The sequence below is a fragment of the Ambystoma mexicanum genome, chromosome 4q (genome assembly GCF_040938575.1).
Source record: "Ambystoma mexicanum isolate Mex_15411 chromosome 4q, UKY_AmexF1_1, whole genome shotgun sequence".
Classification (NCBI taxonomy): domain Eukaryota; kingdom Metazoa; phylum Chordata; class Amphibia; order Caudata; family Ambystomatidae; genus Ambystoma; species Ambystoma mexicanum.
Window position 1 is genome coordinate 536,950,397 of NC_090928.1, and position 25,435 is coordinate 536,975,831.

The 25,435-nt window shown below is 44.0% G+C and overlaps 1 protein-coding gene across 10 annotated transcripts in view; it reads left to right on the forward strand.

Moving 5' to 3' along the window:
- The window catches only part of CCDC28A (coiled-coil domain containing 28A), a 414,393-nt gene that overhangs the window by 163,600 nt on the left and 225,358 nt on the right, over nucleotides 1-25,435 (forward strand). The window contains exon 4 of one of the 10 annotated variants that reach the window (XM_069608101.1): nucleotides 10,823-11,415. The exons of the other annotated variants lie outside the window; for them this stretch is intronic. Coding sequence (XP_069464202.1) covers nucleotides 10,823-10,905 — 83 coding nt within the window. The 3' untranslated portion in view covers nucleotides 10,906-11,415. Of the gene's footprint in view, nucleotides 1-10,822; nucleotides 11,416-25,435 lie in introns of those variants that run through there. 10 annotated transcript variants of the gene reach the window in all.

The following is a 25,435-nucleotide window of genomic DNA, read 5'->3' on the forward strand; positions in this document are numbered from 1 at the left end:
CGTGTCCTTGCCCATGCACCCTCGCCAGTGGAAACCTACTGCCATTCTGACCCTGTGTCCCTGCAAGGTATTCTCTTCATGTGCCAGACCACTGACCACGCCATGATGCCCACCTAGCAGATCCCCAACTAACATTAGACCCCTACTGCAGTATATCGTTGCCTATCAGTAACAAATGCCACATACCGGAGATTCTTGTGAGCACAGACCCACACTTCAAACAGTGTATTATAGTGGTCAAGACCCTTAACCTAAGGCCTGTATAATTCAATGTTGATTGATAGTATACATATATGTGTGACTTTTATAGAGACATAACCGACTGAAAGACTTTGAACAAGTGTTATTTAGTGCATGCATTATTGAGAATATATTATGTTAGCTTAGATAGTGACCACCTTGCTTCACAGCGACCTGACCTTCACCCATTCGGAGCACAGATGTCCGACATCCATCTTTGAATGGAGTCACACTTGATTCATTTAAAAAATCGAAACAACCGTTGTTAAAATATATGTGGTGTTTTAATTTGTATCTTATTTTGATGACACAAAAATACAAGACTTTACACATTGTACAGGTCAGGTTGCAGCACAGCGAGAGAAAATCCCCTGTACTGACCGCTGTCACTCGGGAACGTTTCTCTTCTGGTACGAACGGCAAAGGCGGGTATTATTCTTCGAACGCGGTGTTCAAGCCTCCCGTGAAGCCACCATGTAAAGGAACGATAGGCCACCAGCCGGTACCACCTGTGAAAAAGAATGATACAAACTGTTTTTAAATGAACTAGATAAGTTTAATAAACGTTTGTTGTTAATGACAATTCTTGTAACTAATGGCATTCTGCTCGGACAAATGCTATCTAGACACTTCACACTATTGAACAACTTTCATGCGTTACAATGATATGTATATGTAATTTTGGATATAGTAGAAGACCATGAAATAGGAGTGGCATGACAAGCAGAGTATACTTACTCGTTACTCGGATTACAAGGACGAACAGTTGCGCGAAGTTCATTCATAAGCACCATCATTGTGAGGCACGCTGCTCTGAAGTCTGGCAGCTCGGTGATGCATTGCGGTCATGGCTCGCCTTCCGAAATGTAGGCCACGCATCCCGAGTTTTCACAGCAGCAACAGTTCTCGTCCTCGGTTGCCATTAGCTCGCACTGATTGCATGTGCACCAGGTGGAAACACCGTCCATGCGACTAGGTCCAGGCTCTTCAGCTGTTGAATCGTCCTCCCAACAGCCGTCCGAAGCCCCATCGTTTTCGCGTGTTTCCCTTTCCAGTAGTTCCTCCTCGGTATACTCGGGCTCGTACATGTAGGGCATTATTGTAGTCATTGTGTGTTAAACAAACTAAAATAATTTATAGCGATGGTAGTGGTATCTGTTCACACGGGCTACAAGCAACAAAGGTAGCTGACCAGAGCACAGAAACAAGTCACAGAATACTCAAAGTAACACAGAGAGAGGAATGGAATCGAAAATCTGCTGCTGTGCGTTGTGAAACGGTCTGTTTATACTTATTGAGGAAAGAGGCGTTCTGCCATTTCCATGGCGACACGTCATTAGCTGAAGCGCAACTAATGTTGACACGAGGTGTGATTTGGCATTGTGAAATGGGCGGTACGCGTCTGCTGATGACGGGCTCAGGGGCGGGGGCTATGATTTAGTGCCGCAAAAGCAGGTCAGCCAGGGCGATGGGGGAAATGATAGGATTATCACAAAATGGCAGCTCCCTGATGCCTGTTTTCGCGTGCGTTTAATGGACGAAAACTCGGGTAAGGTCCATAGGAAATGTTTCTAAAATCGAGCGACTTAAGCTTAAAAACACATGGCCGACCCGTAGGGACAATAACATTTTTTACCGAACCATTCCTTTAAGATTCAAGCTTGATCTCTTTCATACAAATGAAAGGACAAAGCATTGGATTAAGAGTAGTAATGCTGTACATAGTGATGGATGTAGATATGTGATATAGAGACAAAACAAGAAACACTGAAGCATCTGGTGATTTATTGTGAATTTTTTTAGGGTCTTCAAAGGATGCATTTTGCGTCGTTCTTTAACACAGAACTGTTCAAGAGAAATGCTATGGGCACAGTGTATGTGGAGGACAAGGCAGATTCTGATTCTAGCCCTAACCCGTTTCTTGAATACTCTGCAGGTCCACTTAGATGAAATGGAATTGAAACAATGATGGGAATACTGTATGAGGTTTAGGATATGGGAGCAAATGAAATAAGAGATTGGTGATATACTGTGTTCTGTAATACCAGATTTGAAATGAATTTTGTTGCTAGTGTTAGTTATTGATATTTTTATTAAGTAGACAGAAGGTTATTCTGCTTAATGTAAATATGTTAATATATAAGTTGTTTTTGTCTTGTGTTAATGATTATAAGAACAATGTATTTTAAATTGTATTTTATATGAAACTTGAAGTATGATGTAATATTTGTAAAGGTATTTATGCCAAATACAAACGAAATAAAAAAAATAAATACATGCTTCTGTTACTCACACCTTCCAGCCTGTGGCTGGGTACAACAGACAATATAAGTGGTCCATACTCTTCTTGGTGGTATGGCGGAGAAAACCACCTGGCCAGTGGGAAAAAGCCTCTTTAGTGCATTCATCAGTCTCTTGAGTCGACGGAGCAAACATAAACAAGACATGTAACTCAAATGCAAGCCGCCATAATGCATGACAGCAACATGCACAGTAGCGGAACTGGCCAGGTCTCTGCAAAGTGCATGCATATCGGCTAAACTGAGGTCATAGATAGCGCACCACAATGCGTCCACTGCTTCCAAACCGAAATTGCCATGGGCACATTTGTGCAGCTCTATCACAAAGGCATCACCCAAAGTGAACACAGTGCGTTTCTCCATGTCCTCCATCGTCACTACGCACAGTAATGAATACCAGTATTACCTTCCCTTCCTGTGACCCACACCCTCAGTACCTGATTGGATAATCAACACACTGCCATTTCCATTGGCCAGCATTGTGATAAGCACAGATTCTGGCACGTGCGCTTCCAAAAGTACCGTGAGGGCCGCTCCCCAGTAAAGCACAAACCTTCCTTCTTCCCTTTCTACTATCCTCTTAACACCACACCCTCATTGGGTATTGTTAAGTTGTCACACACGCATCCACCAATGCCATCCAAGACGTCAGCATCTAAAATGTCAGTTCTCCACAAGACGTCATATGGACTGTTACAAATTCAGCCTGCAAGTGTGCTGTTATTGGCAAGCACGTCTAGTGGAAAGTTCAGTGAAACATTGCAGGATTTGTGCATGCACATTCATCCACATGAGCACCCCTCCCCACAAAATAAAGGTATGAAGATTTTTTTGGCAGTATGTTTACACCTCTGTTATAAGTGCCTCTGCGCATGATATCTGCCACTAAGCGTCCATTATGTTTTTGAAAAGCATAGTGGTTTTTCCCCCATCTCCTACCATTTAAGTGTCACTTCAATGGTATCGGCTTGCAACGTTTTCATTTAGCCATATCATACAGTGTATTAGCGAAACAGGAACTCTATTCTTTCCTCCCGACAATGATACGAATTGTGTTCGCCACTAACCCATCTCCTACATAAATCGTAAAAATATGGCACCAAAGCCACCACTGAATGTGTCTTACCAACCTAAAGGCAGTTCCCAAAAGGCCAGTGTGTGCACGGCTGTGGTTCTTTGTACGCTGCACTATTGCCACAGACTCTTTTTAAATCTGCCAGCTTCTACTCTCCGCCCTCAGCAACTCATCCAGAAGAGGATTGCGCAATTTGTCCTTGGTCTGAAGGCCAGGGATCCTATCTCTACTGGACTAAAATGTCTGGAATAGCTCCCAGTGGCTCCAAAGAATAAAATAAAAACCCTGTGCATTATACACGAGGCATTCTGGTCCCTGGGACCTCGATACTTTCCACTCTCACTTCCTAAATGTCTGTTTGCTCCTGCTCTTCCCTCATCCGCCTCCTACTTCCTCAGGGTCAATTACTTCTGCACACAAGCATTTGGAGGTAGATGTCTTCTGCTGGGGCCTCCCTCTGGAACAGGCTCTCTGCCTCCCTGGAACTTGCGGAGAACCATCTTAGGATCTGGAAGCGCCTCAAAACCTTTACATGTGCTTCTTTTTTCCTCCTCTCCCCTGCTCACTTCCTGCCTAAAACTGATTGTGCACTGGTTTCCTTCCCACCTTCTAACCTGTGCCCCAGCCCACCTCCCTCCCGATAGTTCCACCCCTGCACTGGCTTTCTGCCAACCCCCGCACTTGGGTACTGTTTTCTGTAACCCTAACAGTCCAACCACCACTTGATGTCTACACTTATCCTTGCACTTGCCAGCACCGGCCGTAGTGGCACTTATTGCTATTTTTTGTTGTTCCCATGTACTCCACTGTGCCCTTCCCCTTCCCAGTCACTTGCGCACTCTGTCACCTGGCCTAGTAGGATCAGTGTCTCTGTGTGGCCTCTGTTGCACCTCCCTTTCCTTGTCACGCCTTCACACACTTGTGTGTAGGCACAGTACAAATGCCGCAGTATACCATATCACAGCATATCATATGATACACACATTGCATTCATAACCGCATGCCTGCCACATACCTTGTAAACTTCACAGAATGGTCTTTCCACTGTAATCCATGTATTACACATGTTGGAAAAGTGCTCCCACAAAATCAGCACGGAATGTATGTTAGCAACGTTAAGCAAGTGCGTGCAGTGCATGCATACATACAAACAGGATGCCTGCCACTTCCCTTGCACACTTTTGCCATAGCCTCCTACATTTCTCAGTACAAACAGACCTTCTGCCACAGTGTTTGTGTACACACCACAACCAGCAACCACATTGCGCAATGCCATAGCCTCCACAGTACCAATGCCATAGCTGCGATCCTGAAAAGGGCCGGATGTGCCACGTCTAATCCTAAAAGGACAGCGGAATCCGCAGAGTTACCGTTCTAGGAACAGGAGGGGAAGGGGGGATGGAGGGGAGGAATGTTAAACAGGGTAGTGGAGTGTGTTTTTAGTACTGGATCTGAACAGACTTATTATTTTTTTGTCGTTATTTTTGTTATGTACGTGCGTGCATGCTTTTTTTGGGTGTGTTTTCTCTCTTTCGCTGACTGTCTGTTTGCTTCTCCTCCTGACATTACTAGCGACTGAAGGTCAACGCTTGTCTTACATTTCTACAAGATTCTCTGCAATGCTTCGTGCAGAGTGGCAAACAAAGCAACATTGCCAATGGAGGTGAAAAAAATGCCATTTCCTTGACTTCTTGCTTGTTATTAATGCTTTCATAGGCAGTGCACAACATCCCAGCACTGCACATAAAGTCACACATGCTTCTGTTTATCCAACACCTCCTGACCTCTGGCTGTGGACAAATTACACCGGCATGGTCCCATGCTCCTCTTGGTGGTATCCATGAGAAAATCACCTTGGCAGTGGGAAACATTTGCATCACTGCTGTCATCAACTTCTTTATGTGAGCGAGCAAACGTGAGCACGACACGTACCCCACATTTAGTGCTCCAAAATGCACGACCACCACATCAACAGCACCTACAGAGGCCACACATTTGCAAAGGAGATCCATGCACCCGAAACCCCACTCATAGACTGTGCCCCAAATAGCCTCCACTCCTTCCAACTGAAAGTTAGCAGCAAAGCCTCTTTCCACAGCATACATTTGCAAATCTTGCACAAAGGCATCACCCATGATTAGCACTCTGCATATCACCATCTCTGCCAACATCACTGCATCGAGTTTTGGGTGAAAATGTTACGCCCCCTTCCTGTGAACCACACCCTCTACACCTGATTGGATAATCTCCACAGTTCCATTTGCAAGGCCACCATGCTCATAAGGGCAGATTGTACCACGCGCCTCTTCCCAGCTACAGCGAGGGCCGCACCCCAGAAAAGCAGACACAGTCCTTCTTCTGTTTCCACTATTACATTTGCAACACTTCCTCATTAGATAATATGAAATCGGCATACAAGCATGTAGCTATCACATGCAAGACCACTGCATTGAACACTGTCATTTCTTTTCAGCACTCCAGACGTACCATTACACACTCGCAGTACACGTGTACTTAGTGATGCTGACGAGTTCTTCTCATGGCGCAATGTCTTAAGACACTTCTTCAAGCAAGTGTCCTGTACAGCGCAACCCATAGCAAACGGAAATATTAAGAAATTGGTCCCTAATGTACAACGTGTTCACTGACCTACACCATGTGCTAGTGAAAGCATATTACCTCACTTTGCTTTTTCCACCAAGTGTAAAATGTTCTCGACAACCACTCTTCAAAGGTCACCATCCTCGGAGAGATGCAGAGTTAACCCTGTGTGGCGTCTGTGTGTGGTGCTGGTTATGCCCAAGGCCTACTATCTTGGGTGCATGGCCAACGGCCATGTACCCAAAAGTGTACGCCTTGCCCAGACCCTGCATAACATATTGGCGCCAGGAATGGGAACATTTGCTGTGTACCGCAATCCACAAATGTACCACACGATGGGTGGTATAAAGGGGAACCCATACCAAAGGTAAATGGCGACATGTGGCTACCTACTGTGCAATACGTGCAATAATGTACACCATATGGTTGTAACGCTCACCTGATTCCCGTAGAGGCGCCGGTCTTGACTGGGCGTATACCGTATCTTCAAAGGTGATGTGTAACACACGGCTGGCTCTTTGGGCTGGACCTCTGTGCACTGTATGTCTGACTCGAAGGGTAAGATGTCTGCAGATAGAAAATATGGGATTAAGGAACTGGGTTATTGAATGTCTCTCTCTTCTTCCCTTTCTCTTCTCCTGTAGAACCCCAAAGGTTAACGCTCTCACCTTAGGTAAGTGAACGCCGTGCTCTCCATCTGCCTCGGGGCAGGGTGCTGTAACCAGTTTCTTCACTGGATAAGGGGAGCAGGCCTCTTGACTTCAGAGGACTGCTGTCCGTCGTTTACTGCACGAACGGTAAGTTTCGAGTAATTCTAATGTCTTTAAAGTCTTTAGTAATGATGTTTCTTGTTTTGCAGGGTTCCGGCGATGGCGGATGACGGGCTGAAGTGAGTTGAAGATGGAGCCCGTGTGATGAATAGAAGCGCCTGGAAGCACGTAAGTAAGCGCTTGTTGCCTGCTTCACGATGCGCTCTAACTGTCTTTTTATTTTGCAGGTACAAGTTCGGAGCGGCTGCAGGGTGCCGGAATACCCACTGGGTTAGATGTGGAAAGGAGTAATGGCACGTGAGTATTAAAGTTCCCCAATGTCTTTAAACGCACCTTGTTTTGTCTTTCAGATGCCGGAATGCAGTGTGAAGACCTCCGGAGCGCACGAAGAGTAGGTAAGCCTTTGTCTTTCAGATGCCGGAATGCAGCGCGAGGCGTTGGTGACAGCCGATGGACCAGGTAAGTGAAGAGCTGTCACTGAAGACCGTAATGCTAACCTGTTCTTTCTTGTCTTTATAGGTGTTGCTGAAGACTGGATTCAGGATGGTAAGCCTTTTTCCTTAGGCCCAGGATCAGATGCAGAAGACACGATGAGCGTTCTGCTGCAGAGGATGCAGAATAACGCAAAGCAAGATTCATCCATCGGGTGTGGTTTAAATAGCCTCCTGTAGTGCTTAGGTGTCTCCTTCCACAGCCACGCCTAGGTAAGAAAAGAGTTCCTGCTTTCCAGAAGAGTTCCAGTGTTCTGAATCTAGGGAGTGGCTCCTGCCCCACCCAACAGGAAAAGTAGTTCCAAACAGAAGAGGATCAGAGGCTCAACTGGCAGACGAAACAACAACCCTGTGCAAGTGACAGAAAAACATATTTGATATTACCAAAGCATGTTTAAGTTTGGTTCTCATTCATTGGTCATTCTCGTTTAACGATATATCATCATTACAATTTTGCATGTTTTTAAAAAAGATATCAATATGTGGAGAATCGGCCACATCGCTCACAGGTGTCAACACTGATGTTGTGCCAATGTACCTTCGATAATAGTCGTACAGAGCCGTTAACAATGTTGTTTATCATTTGACGACTAGGTAGCTATTTGCCAGTCAACAGCGGTGGAAGCACCAGAACCTTTTAGCAGTGTGGGTCTGGCCAGAGGCGTGCTGTGAGTGAAAGAAGAGCCCAAGAGTGGAAGGGCCTGATTTATGGAATGTTTAGCACAGTGCACTTACCTGCAGCATGGTCTGCTGCAGGTAAGTCCACCCAAGCATTATGAGCCCGGCGCTTCCAGCGCTGGGACTGGGCATATTTATGAGCCTGGTGCCACTGGCGCCAGGACTGGGTCCAAAAGGTCCCAATTGGGACTGGTTGGCACTCGGAACCTGGGTTATGGATCTGCTTCCAAGGGAGTTGGGAAAACCCTGACCTTTTGGAAGCAGAGATCATGACAATGGTATGTATGCATATCAGTTTACTTGTGCTCTTCTGCCACGTTTATAATTTGCTGCCACACCATTCTTTAAACGTCACCTCCCTCGGAGACATGCATACGTTAAACTGCATGCCTGCATTATGGTGCCGTGGCTACGGTGCAGGCCTAGGTTCTTCGGTGCCTGGCCTACGGCCTTTCGCCATGCACCCACCAGTGTAGGTCTTGCCCACAACCAGCAGAACATAAGACTCATGCAGGTGAACAAGTAGCCAGGTACATACCGTGCAACCCTACCACTTCTAAGCACCCAGTACTTCACCACTGCACCCAGTGGACACACTACATGACGGGTCACTCCATGAGGTCCAGGCATACAGTAGACACTCTACGATGTGCTACCAATCCCCATACCAATGGAACCAACATTGTATACATTGCTGTGCCATCAGTGACCACGGAAACGGGTCACCTCACCAGCTACGGTGCTGTAACGCAGACTGCCTGCAGTTCCCACACAAGGTAGTTGCCTGTAGAGGCAGCCGCGAATTGGCGCAGTACGCACGGATACTGCAGACACACGACCATCTACTTCACCTACTGACATATATCACATGAACCATTTCTCATTCCCCCACCCTCTCCTTCCCTTCTTCCCACCACCACATGGCGTAAAGTGTGTTTGTCAGTCCCTTTTGGCCGATACACCATGGTGGTGTTTCCCAAAACATTTGACGCACAGCATGCTTCCCTCCAGCCAACCACCGGCCGTGTCCAATGTTTGCTGACATCACGCCGTACCGAATGTCAGTAACATATGTAATCTACTGAATCAATTTAAAGTAACAACGTTGTGACAGATCAAATCCTTAATCCCTGTTGATTTAGGGGTTACTCACTTGACAAGGCTCAAACCAGTTTCAAACCATGGTCTACAATCTATTAGGGGTGCATGAGATCGGCTTCTAACTCAGCAGCCATCACTGCTCCAGATCGGTACATTAAAATGCCTATTTTCTTGAATGGACACGTAGGACCTGATATGCGGAATGTTCTAGCACGGTGCAAAGGCACTTTTGCACTGCCAACAAACACCCTGATTCACAGTGTCACTTTGCACTGTGCTAAACATTCCATAAATCAGGCCCTTCCACTCTTGGGCTCTTCTTTCACTCACAGCACGCCTCTGGCCAGACCCACACTGCTAAAAGGTTCTGGTGCTTCCACCGCTGTTGACTGGCAAATAGCTACCTAGTCGTCAAATGATAAACAACATTGTTAACGGCTCTGTACGACTATTATCGAAGGTACATTGGCACAACATCAGTGTTGACACCTGTGAGCGATGTGGCCGATTCTCCACATATTGATATCTTTTTTAAAAACATGCAAAATTGTAATGATGATATATCGTTAAACGAGAATGACCAATGAATGAGAACCAAACTTAAACATGCTTTGGTAATATCAAATATGTTTTTCTGTCACTTGCACAGGGTTGTTGTTTCGTCTGGCTGGAGCAGATGACAACTAGGGGAGGGGGTGTCATGTGAATGTGTGCGGAATATATCAGGAAACTGTTTTTTGTATTCTTGTGGAAACGGTAATTGGGTATAATGATGCACTACCATTGAACATGCAATGTCTTTTTTTTTTTATTGTAACATATAGTTTTTAACAAACTTTTATTACACAAGAAAACACTTAACTTCAAGCCACTTTAGCTTTCAGCCTGCATCACCTTCTGTATTTCGTGATAAATGTAATCTTCTTGTCATCTGCCCCCCAGGATCAAACATCAATGTCACATACACTACGTCATTTCAACAACCAGTGGAAATAATTGCATCCATAAAGTCAACCACCGCACACGTTAATTTGTTGTTTTTTGCCCAATAACATCATAATCCACCACTCATCCATATTACCAGTTAGGGGGGGCAAATTTGCAAAGATGGATTAGTTGTTTGGAGTTTAGGTCCAGACATTCTGTGATCAAGTGATTTTATACCGCAATTTAATTACTATACAGTAGCTTTAAAGACGGGTTAAGTTGTACTTGTTCGTTCTATGTGGCATATTGTTTTGTACCGCGCACTATCTTGGGGAGAACCGTCTACTTTTACGGAAGCACCTCAAAACCTTTGCTTCTGCTTTCTCTCTCCCTCTCCCCTGCTACAACTGGTCCACTGTCTGCGATCTCGGTCCTGGGCCCTTCCACTCTCCACCTGCACTCCCTGTCAACCCCTGCACTGAGGGACTGTCTCAGTATCCTACAGCCCCCCCTTGACGTTTAAAACCCAGTTGCACTGTCCTAGCTATGAAATAATTTCCCGACCGAATATATAAAATGAATAATTTTAATAAAGATCTGATGGTGAGACTAATTTCATTGTTTATGTTTTTCAAACAGGTACATCATGCATTACTGCATGTGTCACGAGTACCAGACACCGGCGGACGGCTTTTTTAACCGCCAGTTGCTTCTCCGCGTGAACAACGTTACCACCCTGACCATTTTATGGGACGATCGCCAAGTACAAGTATGCCCTTACGCGGTACTAACGGCTAGATGCAACATACAGACCGTTGTGGTGGCCTAGTGCCTCGTTGTTGGAACAGCTATGCGATTATCAGTGCGACCGAAGAGCTTATTTTATCGTAAACCAACACCCTGTTTACTGCACACGAACATCGCTTGCCTCAAGACGAACTATTTTGGATCGAGAGCAAATAAAAATGAAAATCGCTGAATATTCTCTAAACATTTGATGTCCAATAAATGTACTTTGCCAAATGTACAATCTTGCAGTTTGCTTTTAAACCACAGTTTCATATTCCGAATTGTGGCGCTGTATTGTGAGATGATCTAAGACCCTGTGTACAGCAAAGGAACATCGCGTGCCTCAAAACGAACTTTTTGGAACGTGAGCAAATAAAAAAGAAAATCGCTGAATATTCTCTAAACATTTGATGTCAAATAAATGTACTTTACCAAATTTACAATCTTGCGGTTTGATTTAAAAGTACAGTTTCATATTGCGAATTGTGGCGCGCTGTGTTGTGTGAGCTGATCTGTGTTGATTTCCGGGTTCTGTGTGGAGTCGCGTAGAAGACGCCTGGGCGCGTTTGCCTACGCAGCACAGTCACATCACGGATAGAGGCGGGGAATATGAATGTTTTGATAAAGTCTGTTTCAGGGGCGGGGGATTTGATTTAGTGCCGCAAAAGCAGGTGAGCCAGGGCGATGCGGCAAGTGATAGGATTATCAGAAAATGGCGGCTGATTTCGAGTGCGTTAATGGACGAAAAGTCGGGTAAGGTCCATAGGAAAGTTTTCTACGATCTACCGAGTTATGCTTAAAAACACATGGCCGAACCGTAGGGACAATAAAAAAAAAGTCCCGGAACTCTCCTTTAAGAATATCTTTATCATGCTTTAGGAACAGCATTTCGTTGGTTTTATAAGCATTTAACCTTCGTCTCAGGAACTGGTCTCTATGATATCTCGATGGAAATTTAGTTAAGTACTGTGGCAACTGATCAACTCCCACATGCAGCAGTTCCAAGATAGTGACGAAGCTAGTTTATCAGGTTTTTAGTTCCTTTGAAGCCAATTCCATCTTTTCAACTTTTTCTTTGCTGCTTGTGGGTTTGAAAGGACCATTTCCATATCAACATCAGCAGAATTCAAAAGCATGTCTATTTTGTCAGCCCAAGCCCTTAATAGCCCAGAGTGTGGTGATTCATTAGATGAGGCCAAAATACAAAAAGGACCGGCCATGGTAGGTAGACGTTTCCTCAGACCAGATACGGTTTTCCACAGCACAGCCCGTACAGAGATTCCAGACACAACTCATGTCGGATAGCTGTCATAGGGACATAAGCAGGTAATTTGAGGATTTTCCACCAAAAAAAGGCCTTCAAAATATGTCCAGAAGTCTAGGCTTATGTTCCAACCTGCTTCACTTCCAAAGGTAATTGTTGGAACAACCTTTTGCAAATAGAATAACAAAACAGATTTCTCATTCGGAGTATCAGATCTTGAGTCCAATCCCATTCTCGGATTGACTTGTTAAACAAAACTCCCAAATAGCGAATACATTGTGTAGACTCAAGCGTTTCGCCGTCGACCATCCACCTGAAGGACTTAGCTCTTTTGCCGACTTTCGGACCAAACTCCACAATCTTTGATTTTTTCACATTTATTACAAGGTCATTTTGATGCAGATAGACTTGAAGATCACAAAGTCTTTGTAGCCCAATCCGGGTGGTGTCCATCAACACCAAATCATCGGCGTAAATGGCCAAGCTAATTTGCTGGCCATTTATTCGAGGTGAAAAGGATTTTGTTTGTTTCAAGGCCTTCGGTAAGTCAGCGATTAATAATGTAAAGAGTAATGCCGCTAGAGGACAGGCCTGTTTTACTCCTTTGTTTTGTCAGGATTTTCTCCGTTAGGTCTCCCCTTTTATTCAGACGGACTCTAATCGAAGTTTCCGAATGTAGGGCCACCAGGGGAAAAAGGAGGTCACGAGGGCACGACCAATTCTGTAACTTGAAAAAACATGCATTCGATGCATATTTTTTCGATGCAATTTTGTCGCTGTTATGGCATTCGATGGTAATGTTTTAGATGAAATGACCAGATACCGTTTCAGAGCAACGTCCCAGTTCAGCAGTCAAACTCTTTATGATGTAAAATCCAGTGCCTTAAATCATCCAATGATATCTGGGTGATGTTCATAAAAGTAGCTGATAAGCCCCCTGGGAGAGAAGACCTGCCTGCTATTTCCTTCCACATAGCGCTCAGCGTATTTAGTACCTTTAAATACAAGGCCACAGAAACAAAGTGCCTTTTTTGCAAAACTGGAGGGCCTTGAGTAAATACAGTTTTAAAATGAAGACGCATGAAGCACACAGTATAGTCTGGTCGTATAGAGCCCTATAAATGTTTAACATACATAAACAGACTAAGGAGCCAATGCTGCTGTACTCCTTATAACAAGGGTGTGTAAATATGTGTGTGTGGGGGGGCAGGGTTTTGCACGGGGTAGCAAACAGAATGTGATTGAACCGGATGCGCAAATGTTCACATAATTGATAAGAAGGGGATGTTGAAATACAGGCCACCCTTTCTATTAAGTTATGTCATGGGGTCCGGTATTAAAACTTGTTTTGCCTCTATGGCACATATTACACGGTATCTATGCACAATAAGAATATTGAAAAGGAGCAGTTCTATTTAATATACATTATAATTAAGATGAAACCTATAATCCACTGGAAAAGTGAACATTTTATGCTAAATAACTTTCAAGGCCTAGGACTGAGAAGCAAAGCATTTAACATTCCTATACTAGGGCACCTGAGGAAGGAACGTTTTGTGCAAATCCTTGTAATGCTTCAAAAGATATAAAGGATAAAAAGGGTGAGTTTTTCACTTTTCTATTCATTATCCCATAGGTAAAATGTCAAATTTATGTGCTAAAAAAAAAGCAAAAAAGTCGGGCATGAAGCACTCGAGGGAAATTATTTGTTGGTGTGGTGCAAATTCTTCTCATAGTTTTGTTTTTTATTTGGTCCAAAGTGGGATTCCCCATGTAGCCAGAAAGTTAGTTATATCTCCCATGATACATTGCTGATAGAAAGGTTTTTCAGTTCTAAAAATCTGCCATTAAGCCTATCGAGAATCAAATTCTGAATCAACATTGGAAAGCGTCATAAAATTAAATAAGGGGTGTCAATTGGGTAGTTTTGAGGCCTGGGAACATGTGGGCAGGGTAAGGAAGGATGATTGGTGAAGGTTTGGGGCTTGGGGATAGTGTAGTATTGTTTTTTTATGTGCGTTTTGCCGAGATCGAGAAGCAGCGTGAACGGAAAATATTCAAAGACTATGATACATTGAAATGTGGCAATCACTGTGGTTGCTCAGTACGGGAAGATGAGTATTTTAAGGTGATTTAGGAAGCATTTTTATATATATCACTGGCAAAAAACGTTGCTAAAGGGACGTTATGGTTAAGTTGCCCTAAGACAAACCTACCAAATTCAATGCAACAACTATTTCAAAGGGACATTAGTTACTTTGCACTAATAACAACCTATCCATATTATGATTACAAGTAAAACCAAAAAAAAAATGAAATTTGCCAGTTATGGTAAGCTAGGCAACCATAACTCGCACCACCACTGCTCACTGCTAAGACTAACACCCAGGACATCAAAGATGACATCACAAATGCCATTGATGACATCACATATCTGGGCCACTTGTTTTTGTTAACTTACACATGCAGGTCATGTGGTTCTGTTCACTGACGGTCAGAATATTAAAAATCAAAAGGTGCTATATATCTAGACGTTAACCTTGTCATATGTTCGTAAACTACTTTCCTTAGGGTTTGGTCGCAGGTCATGGTGCACATACTTGGGGTAATAAGCAGGCCTGAAACACACAATGCATTTGTATACATGATGAATAACTGTAATGTTTTCAACATTTTCTGAGGATGCCGTTTCTTTTTGCTTTGCTTTAGGTTCCCAATATGTGCCTGTGATTTGTATGCATTGTGGGTCTTCATATGTATTGTTTGTACTAGGACAAGTGTGTAGTAAGTCTTGAATTGTTAGCTAGTTATTACATGTTTAACATTACTCAAAAGTCTGATATGATATGGCATTTATAACGTGCCTATACACAAGTGTTTCAAGGTAGCATTCATTATTGTACTATCCAAAATTACAAGCTTACAGATATTGTACTTCTATGGTGCATGCTGCAGCCATTGCCTATGGTTATATATGATTAGGTTCCTGTATTACCAACAACACTGCAATACAATGTTGTTTAGATGAGTACATTATTTAATAGAATAAGTATTTCATGATAGGTCTCCCGATTACTCCTGACATCATGTTACCAACATTATAAACCCAACCCTTTGTAGGGAGTTTTCATCAAAATGAATTTCACATGTGATGTGATCGTTAGCATTTGTGTTGTCATCTTTGATGTCCTGGCTGTTAGTCTTAGCAGTGCACGGTGGTGGCGCGAGTTATGGTTGCTTAGCTTACCATAACTGGGGAATTTCTGGGGTTTTTCGGTTTTACTTGTAACCATAATATGGATAGGTTGTAATTAGTGCAAAGTAACTGTAATGTCCATTTGAAATAGTTGTTGCATTGAATTTGGTAGGTTTACCATAACCTCCCTTTTAACAACGTTTTTTGTCAGTGAATTTCATAGGTTTTTTAGTAGGGCACTTTAACCGTAACGTTCCTTTAGCATAGTTCTTTTAATAAAGGGGATAGGTTTTTAGTAGCGCAACTTAACCATAACGTCTCTTTAATAATGTTTTTTTCACTGAATTCCATAGGTTTTTAACAGGATACTCTTAGTTTGTATAGGTGTACTATACAGCATACTGAAGCCGGTGGCTCTATACTAATAGCCACAGTGGTTGCAAACAATGGGCCTCATTCCGAGTATGGCGGTAAGGGATAGCGGCCACCGCTAACGAGAGCGGTGGTGGTAATCCCTTACCGCCATACTCCGAGTTCCCTTTGCGCCATGGAGGTTTTAACACCTGCTTTTAGCAGGTGTTAAAAACCATGGCGCTAAGGGACCTTGATGTTAATTACGCCACCGTAATTTACGGTGGCGTAATTAACGCCTTCCCCACTCCCATTATGCCCTATGGGGCAAAAATGGGAATGGGGAAGGGTAAATGGGGATTGGGGAATTACCGCCCCGCCACCCTTGGAATGGGGCGGTAATTCCGCCATCCACCAAGGCGCTGCCGGTCCGGGTACGGCGTCAACCAAGGCGTTAATAGCGCCATTGGTTAGCGCCGTACTCGGAATGAGGCCCAATGCGTCTGTTTGCAGACAGCGGGTAGAGTCCAAACTGGCGAGAAAGGGAGGTCAGTCAAAGTGATACCTTGCAGCAACGACAAGAAACATATACAAACAGCAACAAGTGCGGGAATAAGAAGGGAAAATGCAGTAGCTGCACAAAGTCTGTACTGGCGAAACAAACAGCGCAAAGGCATAGGTCATGCAGCATAATGGAATGCACCAACAAGAGAAGTAACGTTTGCGTTCAACAATCTTACTTCACACCTGCTTGGCATTGCAACAAACGACGAAGAGGCTGAGTTAGGGACGCCGACGACTGAGAGCAGAACGTCACTGCAACGTGGTAAGTACACTAAAGTTTGTTATAATTGCACAGGTCCTGTAGTGTTCAATAGTAGGAAAGCATGATGTTTTCTGTTTGTGCGCAGCAATGCCAAGCACCCTAGAGTGACTGGCAGAGAATTTTCTGCATGAAGAAATGAGTGAGGACGATAACCCCATTGCTCTCTGCCGCAGTGTGAAAAGGGAAAGAAATACAGCAAGGGAAAGCACCCTAGAAAGCTGGCAAATTTCCTGCATGACGCAATGAGTGACCATAGTAACCCCACAAGTAGGGAACGCACTGTGAAAAGTAACAGAATTACAATACATTCCTTCATTTATACTGAACACATTTGGTTTTCTTTAACAGAACATACGGGAATACAAAGGAGTACACCAGAAGCAGCACCTTATCCACAGCAACATACGGCCACAGAAACCGAAGGAAATGCTGTAAATATGAAACTAGACCGCCTGGACGCCAAAATGGATGAATTGATGAACAATTTTGCCGTCTTGCAAAATTTTGTAGAGCAACATATTATGGAGAAAATAAGATACCACTGCCCCACCTGCACATGCCACCTACCCCATTTCCCCGCCCCCCCTCCCAGCAGATTGCGTGTCATGAGAGATGCTTCTTCCCCTCACCACCAACTTGTAGAAATACCAAAATCCCCGGTATATGTATCTGTTTCTGGTCCCCCTTCCCTTTCCGAATAGTGGCTATGAATATCTGCTAATAAAGGTTCATATGTAAATTGTTACTGATTCTCTAAATGCCATTTCCTTTGGTTTAAGAAGACCATTGTAACTGTGAAGGGCAAAGCACTGGTGGGGATGATTGCATGTGAGGGAAATGGAGGAGTCGTACGACTGCAGCACCTGGGTGCCTTATGCACAATCACAGTGGAAGCATCCGTAGGAGGCCACTACGGGCCGCATGTTTGCATGCACAGAACTGCCTGTAAGTAGTTGTAGGATCGTACTTTTGTCGGTCGCAACAACTGGCAAAGATATGCAAACAAACGTGTGATGTAGTTTTAGTAGGTGGAAGCGCTCATCCACGTCCTGCAAGTACCTTTGCACGTGAACATCGCACCTACTGTGCGGTGCACACACCAAGCTTATTTAGAAATGGTCAGTGCATGTGTGCCGTACATTTAAGTGGTCCGGGGATGGCAAGGGTATCCGTAGCAGACCTATGCACGTGGCCACAAAGTATTCTGGCCAATATGCATCCCGCGGACAGCCGTCCAAATGGAGAGCAATGGTGACGTCACCATGGAAACTGAACCACGCTACGCCTGGGCCCTTATTTGGCGGATACGATCAGCACCCGTGCACATCGAAAAAGGACTCTTTTCTGCAATTTATGGACTGTTACAGTGAGAGTGCACCCTTATAGAGGTCCTGCATTCTCCCCTCTGCATGTAGGTATTGTAGGGAAAGATTTAGGGCCACTTGTCGGTTGCACGTCCTAAGGGCACACCCCAGAACTACGCTGCAATCCGCGTTTGGCTTTCCAGAGAAGACCAGCGGTGCACATTGGTTCGTGCACACATTGCTTTTTGACCAATTCTGTACCTGCAAAGTACCTCTCCAAGTAATGGATACCAGGGCTTATGCTACTACCTCTGACTCAGGAGCACCCACACCCTCACCACCACCACCTCCTACTGAAGCGGCTGAGCAAGGGAGCAGACGTCATAATGTGGATGGACATGAAAAAGGAAACAAGGATAAAGTAGATGGAATCTCCAATGCCTGCAGCCATCGTGAGTCGTGGGTGTGGAAACTATTCACAACTGTTGGTGTCATAAATCTCCCCCTGTCTCACCTGGGATCGCTTCTTGCTCTGTTCCGCGGGAGGATTCCTCTTGTGGATGGATCGGGTCTTGTATAGGCTCGCTCGAGTCTCGTCCGGCTGCAGAGCGCGTTCAGAGTTCCGGGAAGGCCGCTGTTCCAGGATGTCCAGGAAAAGGGTAGCGGTCCTAAGATATGGGATTCTGGGAGCAGATTAGAGGAAGGGGGTGAAAGGAAGGAAGAAGGAACCAGGATCTAGGAATAGTGGATTCGCCGAACAGCACACACACATCAAGTCACTACCTAATGATAGCGTTGAGACGCGCGGGGCCGTGGCCAATTTATAGAACGTGCCGTGTGCGACGTGAAGGCTGGTGCAAGGCAAGTCGCTTGGCGCGGCCATGTTGGCAGTAACAAAGAATACAAGCCTCGTCGCGATAAGGACCAGGAAGTCCAGAATGGGCAAGTTCTATGGGTCATGACAGTTTGAGATGTTCCCAAATCTCGTTCAAATCACGTAAAATGTGAGTGCGACATAGTACTCAGTCGCGGAAAACCTGGCTTGTACAGCTACGGCACCACCTCCATGCGGCAGCACCTGAAATCAAACCACAAGGCAGCTGTTCGGAGGGTTGTCTCCTTCCAAGAAGGCAGTAGGTTACTTTCCTCTACAGTATCCTCTGCATCTGCTCCTGCCACCACTAGGGACACTTCAGTGGGCCAGCACATCCCGCAACCAGCCTTGCAGGCCATACGCACCGCTACAGACCGGTACCTTTCAAACGTCACTGTCTTGTGCATGTACTGCGACGCGGTACTGTGCAGGGGGGAACAGTTTCAAAGTGCTTTTTAGGCTTTGGTCTGGCAGCATAACGAAGAGTCCCCCTACCGAAGTGAGGTCAACGCAACATCTTGTGCTCTCCACGTGCAATTTTGTATCCCTGTGGTTGGTTCCCTTTGCCAAACCTCCCTCCCATTCCTGTCCTTCTGTGGCATGTTGTACAACAACAGGAAAAATGCAACACAATCAGAAAGGGGACGGGAGGGGCAAAAAGGCTCTTTTCAGACCCACCTTGAACTGTGCAAAAATAGAATTTGAATGTAAGCATGCAGGCGGTGGCGCAGCCTATGAGCGCCGCATACACGGGTTGTGAACACTGGACGGCGGGACGCCGTCAAAAACATTGTACGCATTCTCAAAACGAAGTGGTGGCTCTGAAAAGAGCCTTTTTGTGCTGTTTGTGTTTGCAATGTTCGAATTGATGAACACCCACAGGGAAAATGGTTGCTAAACTTACAGGAAGCGCTGCAGTGCATTTTGGATTATGCAGAAACAGCTCATTGCCAGCATTAATCAGATGAACTCCCATCTGAATGAAACATTTTGCTACTACGAAACATAATGTTTTTATTGTGGAAGGAGGACATGCCAACGTCTCGCAAGAAAGCGCAAACAGCCTTGTTCACATTGCGGTGCGCTTTCTCTATTTGTGACCCACATGAGGAAAAAGGCAGCCACATCTGTCTCTGGGCAATATGAGAAAAAATTATGTGCGACGTTGGAAACATTTTCATGAGTTGCCGTAATGTCTCCTTCATAGCAAACTGCAGTGAGATGCCGATAGCATGTCCAAAACTGTTCCCACCACAATGAACAATAATAATGTCTGGATGAGCGAGCGTCACCAAACTGGCACAAAGAGGAACCACATGCAGCCACTTCATCCCACGTATTCCGTACCATTGCACATCGACATTATGGAACCATAGGTGTGCTGCCAGTGCACAGCGTTCTGCATAAACTTGTACCCAATGTATCCAGGAGTTGCCCAAAAGCCATGTAGTCTGCCTACCGAACGGCACATCCTTACCCGTAGCCATCTGCACTCCTATTTGCAAACACACGTTCTGGCACAATCTGTTGCTACACACCACACCCACGAAATTGTATTGACCAATCCGAACTCCTGCACAGTCTCATTTCCATTGCAGCCACCCTGAAAAGACCCGTATGTAGCACGGGCAGACCTCCAAAAGCCGCGGCTTTCGCGAACATAGTGTCCTGTGTGTGGGGGGCTGCGCAAACACATTTGAAGCATGATAGAGAATGGGCGCTTTGTTGGTAGTTGTGAAGTGTTTTTCTTACTTTTTGTAAAGCGACGCGTAAAGAAACACCTTTTTGTGTGGTAGTTGTTGGGGATTGCTGTCTGTTTTTCCTCCTTAAATTTCCTCCTTAAATTATTACACGAGTGTCTGCAATGTCTGCAATTCAAAAAATGGATCTTGGTAGTGAGGTTGGATTAACACACTACACATCAAATACTCTTACAAAAATTGAATTCAACAATTGTATCAAAAAATAAAAATCACATGAATAATGTAAAAAAACAATCCTATCTAGGACATCTCAAATTTTCCACCTTTCATACTCACTCGTACCAACATGCATACAGTCTTTGACCAATGTTTCCGATACACAGGAAAGATCAACTCCCAATGACGTCTTTCTTGTCACCCTATATACAATAGTATATTCATTCTTTTGCACCCTTATGCCTTAATGGTATGCATATAAGTCCAATAGTTTCTCTCTTAGACTATGTCTACATATGTTTCGGTCGATTCCAGGCAAACAAATATTGCCCGCAGTCTTCTCGACCTTCTTCAGGACAACACACGAGAGTGACCGTGTCCTCCCTCTAAGGATAGGTATTGGTGGAAGATGTCATCGACAACTTTACAGTTCCATTCTACCTTAAACAACTTGAAATTACAATACCATCGTACTGTTGTACGTCGTACTAGAAGAGCGCACTGTTGTAGTATTGTAGCATATAGATTTGCAGAATTCCACCAGTATGTACTTCATTGTTCCTCATGCCACCTCTACAGGTGCTCAATTTTGGTTATGTCGCCACCATTAGACTAATCCCCATATAGTAAGACAGTGTCCCCAGCCGAAAGTTAGAGGCCATTACACAGTGACACATTTCCATTTATATACCTACCCTCCTATTGACCCACTCATGCACATTGCACATATACATTTGAAATCCGCACACACACACACTTCCCTTTCTTTGCCAACACCTACTACACAATGCCTATGAAACTGCAACTCCGTAGAAAGCAACGCAGTAATAGAGCCATGCAACCTAAAAACATAGAAGGTAGCCATCCACTGCAAGCAGAAATTCTACAGAAACTCGAAAGAGAAGAGCTAATCCAGTCATTAAGGAAAACGGATGCATCTACCAGTGAAGCCCGTGTAGTTAATCTGTCAGAATGTGAGCATGAAAAGAAAAGGGCTAAAAACATTGCAACGCGCACAACTACTAACAGAGCACATACAAATGGTAATGTAACCACAAGCAAGCATTCCAAAAAAATATCTTTTACAAAAAATGTTACACCACGGGGTCCTTCAGAACTTTATAAATGGAAGAGGGCAGAAATCACGTTCAACCCTCAAAACCTACCGCAGAAAAGTCATCCTGGAAGCTCTTGTAGACAGTGCAATGATCGTGAAACAGACATTGTTTATAGTAATTTTGAACAGAATGAAACCACTAACAAGATTAATTAATAAATTGCAAGCACTACTTCGCAACAAATGCAATATCAGCGTAGACACCTTTTGGCCACATCTGCACAGGTAAGTGGAGGCACACCACCAACACAGAGCCATACTTAAATGAAGAATCGTACAAACAAACCAAATTGCCTTACATCGGAGTGGACGATGGTATGAAAAGATGCACAATACCATAATGGAAGAAGAAACACTGCTTTCAGAAATATCCCCATCCAACTTAGATGTCACTCTCCATTCCACCAAACCAACACGCCTCACCTACAAATGGCCTTGCACATCAATGTGTAACGTTCGGCAATGCCCAATCAAATCTTTGCAGCAATTCCTCAATCAGTATGTCAAAGGCAACGGGAAAAACAAATACTACAGACTATGGACTCCTGTCCAGTGCACAACTACACAGGAATAAGAGAACATTCCTTAGCCTGTATTTCTGGACCTGCTTGCAAAAGCACCTTCCACCGTATCAAAATGTTAGCAACTCACCATTCAACAGTCATAAATCTAGTTTACAAACTATACTATGCAAAAAGTCCAGCTTTAGCACTACAACATTTAAATGATATTCTCCTATACGGTACAGCCAAACAAGTGCTCGAAGAAATAGAGCACATCCAAAGGAAATATTGTGGAACTGAAGAGCACTTACAAACTCCAGCATAGTCAGACAACAGTACTGACAACAGTGCAACTATTAACTTTTTATATCACACATACAGAAAAGAAATACAAAAGTTTAAAAGCACATCTGCTGAAATGCCAGACCAAGTATGTGTGAGTTGTCGTAGAACTGTCAATAGAAAGAGCACCAAAACTGTCAATATAATGCAGAAAATGGAAGGCAATGAGGAATCCCAATGGTTTCAATTAGCTCTGTACCTTGTAGCTGAAAACAAATACGAAATTACGAACACCTCCATTCTGTGCACATACTGCCCTGCAAAACATGACAATAACCAAAGGCCTTCACGAGCAATCAGCAATAATTTGGAAGTATTTCCACTGCCAAACGCACTGCAGCAGCTCAATTTGTATGAGAGCATTATAATCCAAACAGTGCACCCATTTCAAGCAATAATACTTCACCCAAAAACTGCAAAATTGCCTCCCAGCGAATTACTGAGAGGCATTCGTGGGTAAGTAGTTTATTTACCTTTAACCTCAAAGAAAATGTAGACACTCTACGAGTGCAAAGACCAATAGAATAATCTTTGATTATCCTGGTAAATGGCATACCTACAAAAGACAAACAAAATTGGCAGCAACTAGTGGACTTAAGCAAAATTAGGGAAGCCTTGCAATACCTTAAACAAAACGATGAATACTACAAGGAAATAAATGTTGAAGAAAACCTGAAAGAAACAACCAAAATAATTCAGGACTCCTCAACATCTGGCCAATTTGAACGTCTAGATCCTAGTGCTGCTTTCAATAATTTAGACCACTATACAATTCACTCACTGCACTCCAAAGACACCATAGACAATGCACTAGGAACATATCAAATGAGACAAGCCAAAGGAGTGCCAATCAATATATTGGGGGAAAAAAGTGTAGAAGCACAAGCCTTTCCTCTACTCTTCCCGACTGGAAAAGGTGGAAGGTATGATGAAAGATGCACACAAATAACAGCATCAGAATACTGCTGTTTACAAATGTATTCTGAAGACCCTAGATTTAGACAGAACATGGAGTACATATTCCACCTCTTTGAAAGTGAAGTGGCAACGGTATGCAATGGAGTTGCCCGCACATTAAAAACATGTTCCCATTTCCAAAACGTGTCTGCTACACAGCTACTTCAAAAGATGCAAGATAAGGACCAGGTATTACAGTCAAGTATTACAAATCTCTTAGCAAACCTGCGTGGTACGAAAGAGTACTGGTTCCGACGGCACGCAGATGTACGGTGCATGCTACGCAACCCTGGCCACCCACATGGTTTGTCACTTTAAGTTATGCAGAGTATGCATGGGAAGACTTACACACTTTACTACGCATAGCAAACAAAAACAAAACGGGTGTAGACATGAAAACACCAGGAGAACTTTGCAGTCTTGATCCAGTAAATGCTTCACAGTACTTCCATCATCACTTCCTTGCCATACTGCACTTCATTTGCAATAAAGCACTTCCTCCCTTCGGAGAAGTGGAACACTTCTTTTGGAGAAAAGAATATCAAGCCAGAGGAGCCCCACACATCCACATGCTTTTGTGGATACAAAATGCTCCTTAATTTGGTGAGGAGAGTGATGAAACTGTTTTGCAGTTCATTCGCAAATATGTCACTTGCAAAATCCCTTCGGAAAGTACTCAGTGACCTACACGCAAACATTTTGCAATTCCAGAGACACAAGTGTGGCAAGTATTGTCGACGCAAACATAAGAACAGAGGAAAATACTCCACCAAGTGCCGCTTTGGTTTCCCTAGACCAGTTTCAACAACAGGGCAAGTAAACAGCTTCATGTCTTCGGTTCGACACAGTGTGAAAGGGAAATCTCCTAAGAACATATAATGCATAAAAAGGAGCAGAGCATCAAAGTACATCAATGATTACAATGCAATAATTGCCCTCTTATGGAATGCTAATGTTGATGTACAGTACATTGCAGACAATTCCACTGCAGTTGCACGATATGTCAAAGCCTACTTAACCAAAGCAGAGAAAACAGAGCTCAAAGACCTCTGTGATGACATATCATCTGACAAAACACTGGCACAAAAATTGTACAGCTTTGGCCTAAAAATGCTGTCCCACAGAGAATGCGGCTGCTATGAAGCCGCAGATCGTTTAACCGCCACCGCATTACATGGGAAATCTGAAAACATAGTGTGGCTAAGCATTGGTCCTGCTGGATCCAGAAAAAGAGTACTTAAATCATATGAAGACATAGGAACACTAGCCAAAAGTGATCCCAACAGCCAGCACATTTTGTAGAACAACTTATTGGACACATACTACCCGAACAGGAGTATTACATTAGAAGCATTGTGTCTGTACCAGATAGCCCAAAACTTTGCATGCAAGAATAACATTAAACCAGATGAGAAAGAAAGTAGACACAGAGTGGAAGGTTGTGAATGCAGCCTGGTGAAACCTACCAAACACAGCCTAATTAATCATATGAAATTGTCATTAGAAACTCAACACAAAGAACTGTACTACATGGCTCTACTGCAACTTTTCAAACCATGGAGAATAGAAGATGTATTATGCCCCCACACCTCCTATGAAGATGCTTTCAATGCAAATGAAAGTACAATCACAGATGACAACTTTCCACAGTGCAAAATCATATTGGACAATGAACGCCAACAAGATGAAGAACTTAAAGCACAACGAAATGTAGACACTTTGGAGAGCAGTGAACCTTCTATAACAGGCAGCCAAGAACCACTTTGACAGCCACTCATAGCAAATGATGCAGAATTAGCCATGACGGAGG